Source organism: Cyprinus carpio, unplaced genomic scaffold (assembly GCF_018340385.1).
Source record: "Cyprinus carpio isolate SPL01 unplaced genomic scaffold, ASM1834038v1 S000006654, whole genome shotgun sequence".
Taxonomy (NCBI): Eukaryota; Metazoa; Chordata; class Actinopteri; order Cypriniformes; family Cyprinidae; genus Cyprinus; species Cyprinus carpio.
In genome coordinates, this window is record NW_024879278.1 from 8,396 (window position 1) to 14,852 (window position 6,457).

The following is a 6,457-nucleotide window of genomic DNA, read 5'->3' on the forward strand; positions in this document are numbered from 1 at the left end:
GGAAAACAGTCTTCAAATGTGGCAAATGTTTATTTCCACCTGTGAACTGCTCTGTCTCTAAGCATTTTTAGCAATGTCACAACCACTGATACAGCAGCGTGGACAATATTGTTTGATTATGGCAAGTCAGTATAAAAGCTATGTTCTGTACGAGGAATAATATGGTTGTGTGAAAAGGTCATTGTGTGACGTTACTTTTGTTATGCCGTTTGAGCCAATATAGCTGGTACACGTGTGTGTGTCGTGGTGATATGTGTTTATGTGTCTGAACGTGTGTGTGTGTGCTGTGTGGTACTATTTAAGTGATGTGTTCTGTTGTCTGTACTCTGTGTGTGTAACCCCTGTGTGTGTGTGTGTGGGTGTGATTGATGTGTAGCTGTTAATCTGTACTGTGGTGTGGTTTCTTCCTGTGTGTAAATGAAAGTGTGTGGTGGGTGTGTAAGTGTGTCATGCTACGAGTGTGTTAATGTGTGTGTGTATGTCAGTGCTGTATCGTGGTCTTAAAGTGTGTTTGTGTGTTGTGCATGTGTGTGTGTTGACACAAATACGTGGGTCATGGAAATATGAGTGAAATGCGCTGTATGTGATCTGTACGTGTGGTGTGTGTGTGTGTGCAGCCAATGCAAGCGCACGATATGAATCAATTATAGGTGTGTGAAATGAACTTAGTTACTACATTCTGTGGCTTTCCATGACAGCAATTAAGACTGGTATGTGATTGAGATGCGTAATGTAGCGACATTCTAAGAGTTAAGTCAAAACCTTAATTTCTTAGACTGTACGAAAATCCCGGCTTCACTGATTATCCGCTTATTATGCCTACTGCACTAGACTTCAGCTCACATACGTTCTGCGCTTTGGGTTGGAAACAGCCAAAATTACATAGGTCCATTTAAAGGTGTTTGCTTTAATCGACTGCATCTCTTAATCCATTTTTAACATTAATCCACAGATTTATCGTTGTTCATCCACAGTGTGAACAAGAAACAAAGACATCATCACGTGGTCAGGTACTTCTGTATCTCATAGTATCAGCACAGACAGATTGCTTCAGTCCCAGATCTTAAGTTTAGTCCCAGACGATCACATCTCACAAAACAATGAGGGGTTTGATCTAGGCTGAAGTCAGAGCAGCAAACCTTTGTCTGTGAGCCACAATCACCACCCTCTGAGAAACAATGACACACTCTATCACTCTATAAGATAGCCCACTATATCGATCGAAATCCATTTTGTAATGAGAAAGTACAAATCAATGAAGTGAACTACTTCATGTCACTGAGATTTCGGTAACTCTAAATGATTGTAATCTTTAAAGCTCATTAAGGAAAAAAATTTCGAGTATTTATAAACACTGTAGGCATGTTTCACCAGCAATGGTTCTCACTTATGTAGTGATTCAAACACATCTGTTAAGTAGCGGTGAGTCAGCCACACGAGCTTTATAGAGCTGTTTTGATCTGTAGTAAGTATGTACAGCGTAGGGTGTGTGTATGTGGTGTGTGTGGGTGTCCATCACTAAAGGATATAAAAACCTGAGATCCCCTACACTGTGAGATAATATTCATTATATAGTTGTTTATAATGTGAAGATAGTACTTACACCTCAGTATGCAGTGCTTTCCAAACAGTGGTAATACCATTTCTTTATCATGATTCTATTGATTATAAACAGATGCTGTCTTCTAGTGTCCTTCCTTGTGGTCTATCCAAAGCCCCCTACACCTGCTCCTACCACACTGGAAGCTTGCTGTCCGTAAAGGTTCTTGAACGTGACAGGAAGAGACTCACGGCTCTGAGGTTTGGGGAAGACACTATGAGCGGCATGTGATTGATTCTTCCAGTTCAGGTACTAAAAATAATACATACATAAAATTTGAACGTGTAATGTGTGTTATTTTTGTTCTCCGTATTTAATAGTAGATTATGAACATAAAAACATACACAAAAATTAATAATACACCATCAATGGAAGCACAAAGCTGACGCGGAGGTTGTGAGGGTATGACTCTATAATTACAATAAAGTAATTTTGAGGTTCTAGTGCCCCTGTTACTATTACTTTACATGCCTAATATAAAGTACATGTGACGAAGATTTGGTTTGTTTTTCAACAGCTTTAAGTCTGAAGCGCAAGTGTATACGTCAACGGTCACTGAATGTTCAAATCCTTTCTGATTATAGGGCCACATCAACATGCTGCTACACTATGTAGGCGATTAGTGAACGGATGTTCAGAACAGCTATTGTGTTCTTCTGGCAATTTTTGGGTCTCTATGATTTGGCTTTTCACCTTCACAAATATTTTACAGTGTGACATATATAATCCTTCCCACAGTTCGCCAGTTTACAGCGAGCTGATCTCCAGTACAGCCACAGAGACGCTTTCACTCCCGAGTCTAGTATTTTATTCTCAGACAGATCCAGTTCTCTCAGGTGTGAGGGGTTGGATCTCAGAGCTGAAGCCAGAGCAGAACAACCCTTTCATCTGTGAAGACCACAATCACTCAACCTGTAGAGAAAAATGACACACTCTGCACTCTCTAAGATCAGATCAGTTTAGCTGTGAATCCATTAGTAAAGAGAAAGTACAAACACAAATCACAAATAAACATGTTTGATGGATCACTGGACTGAGATCTAAAATGTCAAAAACATGAGTCTGATTTAAGATAAATAATATTACTTTGTTGCACAATAGTAGTTTAAAGGGGTTGTTGGAAACTCAGAAGCGAAGACCAGGAGACTCTTGGGTAATCTTCAAGTGAGTTCTTTGATGAGAATGCTCTGCTTAGCGCTACAGTCATCAAAAGTCTAACCAAAGCAGTGATACTTTGGAGTTTATATACATTTCAAGGGGGAGGGATACATAGAAGTGGAGACAATTTAAACAAAGCAAGCAAATGGAATACAGGGATCGGCCTGATGCTGGCCATTTTCCCATCTTTGATCTTATCAGTATAACAGTGTCATTTAAATACAGAGGTGCCTGACAGTATCTCCCATACCTTCATATTATCATAGAAACAAAGGCAGAGCTGTGCCTTGAGCTTAAAAAGCCAGATGGTCAGGAAGAGCATAAAAACAAAAGGTCAATGTCTCAGAAACCTGGGCTGCTTGACTTGATCATCTCAGAATGTCATCATCTTAACCTCAAAATGTAAAAACACAATGTACATACTATTACACTGGAACTTAGATTTAACTTTTTATAAATTTGTAATCCCACAGGGTCACGAACTTTTGACATAAGAGGACACTGTACTATAAAAACATCCTGTAAGTTTCAAAACACAAAACTTAGTCGTTAGTCTAAAAACATCTTATATTGAAGGGAGTCTGACGAAACAACAGCTTGTGTGATGATTCTTTTGACATAAGAGGACACTGATAGATCACTGTTGCTTTGTCTCTTCTTACAGATTGTTTTATATGTATTGAGTTATTTATGTGTTTTTGACCTAAATCACATATATGAAGGACACCTGCGTACATACGCATTCCCTGGACCTCGAGATCCACTTTCCTGCAGAGTTTAGCTCTAACCCTAATCAAACACACCTGAGCATGCTAATCAGTGCCAATCAATGTCTTTGGGATCATTAGAAAATCACAGCCAGGTGACTTTGATCAGGGTTGGAGATAAACTCTGCAGCGCATTGGACCTCCAGATTTGAGGAAGAGGGACATAGACGGTCAAACACACAACTATCAGCCAATCACAGCAGAGTGTGTTTACTTCTGAGTGTACAATCCTCCACATCTATTCAAACACAGCGTTCTGATGAGGAGGTCAAAAACAGAACAGAAAATAATTTATTACTTCTAGATTATGATGTGTTTTTATGTAAAAATCTTGACAATATTATAAGTGGACCTCAGAGAATGGTACAAAATAAAAAAACAGAGGCAGTTCATGACCCCTTTAAAAATTACAATTACTTAAATTCCTTTTTTTAACGGTGTCACTGATTTGATATAAAACACATCTAAATACTGACCACTAACTCTGGACAACATCTGCAGCACTTAAGATTTATGAGCTTTAACTTTGATTTTCTGAATGTTTTAACAAGTGAAGTGATTGTTCTCAGTGATACTTACTGAACTGATCTGGATTCTTTAATCACAGGCAGCAGCTTCTGAAGAACTTCCATATTTTCAGGATTATTCTTTCCTTTAACAAATTTATCAAGACGAAACTCATTCAGTTCCTCTTCTGATGTCAACAACACAAAAACTACAGCTGACCACTGAGATGAAGAGAGTTTGGCTTCCTTTATTCTTCCAGATGTCAGATACTGTTGTATTTCCTTCACTAGTGAACGATCACCAAGTTCATTCAGACAGTGGAACAGACTGATGGATTTCTCTGGAGAGTCAATGGTCCTGATCTTCTTCTTGATGTACTCAACTGTTTTCTGATTTCTGTCAGAGCTGCTTCTTGTCTCTTTCATTATTCGTTGTAGGAGAATCTGATGAGACTTTACTGACAAACCCAGAAGGAACCGCAGGAAAAGATCCAGATGTCCATTTTTACTCTGAAGAGCCTCATCCACAGCTCTCTGATGCAGCTCAGATAATGAAACCTGTTTAAACCAGTCCTTCACTTTAGACCACAAACTCTGTTTGGTGATTGACTCAAACACATTTCTGTTGTTGTTTGTCCAGGAGAGGTGCACATATAGAGCTGCGAGATGTTCCTGAATGCTCAGATGAACAAAGCAGAAGACTTTCCCCTGATACAAGCCCAACACCTCTCTGAAGATCTGAGTGCACAATCCTGAGTACACTGATGCTTCTCTCACATCAATGCCACACTCTCTCAGGTCCTCCTCATAGAAGATCAGGTTTCCTTTCACAAGCTGCTGGAAAGCCACTTTCCCCAGTTTGAGGATCATGTCTTCATCTGTCACCTTCTTCTCATAGTCCTTCTCATGTTTGATGTTGGTCGGAAGGATCAGAAGCGGGGGTACATTTGAGTGAGTTGGGAATCCTACCACTCTCGGCTGGACTCATCTAGCGACTCGCCAAAAAGCGGGCTGAGATACAGCAAACACGTGTCCCCATGGCGGTGAACGTGCACGGAGCGGTCGAGGCGCCTGTGGAGGGACGGTGCAGGGCTGATAGGAGCCCGGGCGCCAGACTCTGATCACGGGAGTCTCTTCTCCTGAAGTTTATTTTCCCCCCCTTCTGCGGAGCTTCAGGTGCAAACCGTCATTGCCTACGGGCACTCGATAGGACACTCACTCAGGGACTGAGAGCGCGGCGGCTTCGTCTGGGGGTGATCCAATGAGAGCACAGGAAGCAGATTCCCCACAATGAGGAGTTCTACCAGCAGCAGAATCCCACATGAGCTGATTCAGATATATTGACACAGGTTCCATGCGCGCTAAAAGTTCCAGAGACAGTGAGCCACATCCAGACCATCAAAAGTTGGACCTTACTTGAGAGGCATCCACTGAATGTTTCCATTTGCTTTAGTTTCAGGGAAGAAGACTGATGAAAGAGAATACCGAAAGACTGAGTGTTTTGGGGTCTTCATCCTGTTGATTCTCTCTGAAGGAAGTGAGAGGGGCGGGAACGATCTGGATTCTCATGTCCAAGCTGGCCCAGTGCCCAAGCACAACTCTCGGCTGGGAGCTGTTTTCCAATGCCGCGACCCCTTTGTCCCAGCTGTAGTTCTGGATGGCCTTGTATTTGGGCCCGGTAAAGGTCTAAGATGTCAGTGCCTGGGATGAAACATAGTCTCGGGGTTGCTGCGCTCCTCCTGGATTGTGGCCAATCGGTCTCACCTCATGCTCATTACTAACTGAGCGCTCCACTCTCCCGCTCACATTGAATGTACTCGAGGTGTAGAGCTCATTGCCGGAGGGTGGGAGTTGTCTCTCTTTGCGTAGCTGTCCCACTCATACCGGCAGCTCAGAAAACTTCTTCAGCAATTTTGATCTAAACCTGTGGAGGACTCAAGGCCTGGAAAATTTAAATACTGCATGATTAAATAAGATAAATGAGTGGTCTTTTGATGGATTCTGTATCATAATCAAATAAATGCTTTTTACAGAAATAGTAGACCTGGAAATCAAGGTCCTTGTATCGTCATAACGGGGCGTTGGAACGCTGGAATCTGATGAAGCTGACGAACGGTCTGAGCTGTGGACCAATTATGTTCTGGGACCGGCGTACAGTTCCATATCCCTTCACATATAGTAAAGCTAGAATAATGGTCCACAGGTTGCACAAAACACTAGTTGGTGAGCGGGGGGGGGGGCTGCCCTAACGATTTTATCAGTTAGCCTAGACAGGGTATCAGCTTAAGCGCTACACATGAACATTTCTCACTAGCGAGGTGACAACCAGCGCTGTTTAGAGAACGCTGCACAGCAGAGTGTTTAGAGGCAGCACAGAGTGACGTTAACGGTACCAGCACATACAATCTCTCTCTCTCTCTCTGTGT

At 41.9% G+C, this 6,457-nt stretch overlaps 1 protein-coding gene across 1 annotated transcript; it reads right to left on the minus strand.

The window, feature by feature from the left end:
- Positions 1 to 2,484: 2,484 nt before the first annotated feature.
- LOC122144362 (protein NLRC3-like) lies at positions 2,485 to 4,960 on the minus strand. The gene is made up of 2 exons (XM_042755220.1): positions 4,105 to 4,960; positions 2,485 to 2,512 (listed from the first exon to the last, which is right to left on the minus strand). The coding sequence occupies exons 1-2, from the start codon at positions 4,899 to 4,901 to the stop codon at positions 2,485 to 2,487; spliced, it is 825 nt and encodes a 274-aa protein (XP_042611154.1). The 5' UTR covers positions 4,902 to 4,960.
- Between the last annotated feature and the right edge of the window lie 1,497 nt (positions 4,961 to 6,457).

Coding starts and splice junctions, on each gene's coding strand:
- LOC122144362 (XM_042755220.1), bottom strand. CDS start 4,901: ATGATCCTCAAACTGGGGAAAGTGGCTTTCCAGCAGCTTGTGAAAGGA. Junction 2,513..4,104: donor AAAGAATCCAGATCAGTTCA/GTAAGTATCACT, acceptor TTTTCTCTACAG/GTTGAGTGATTGTGGTCTTC.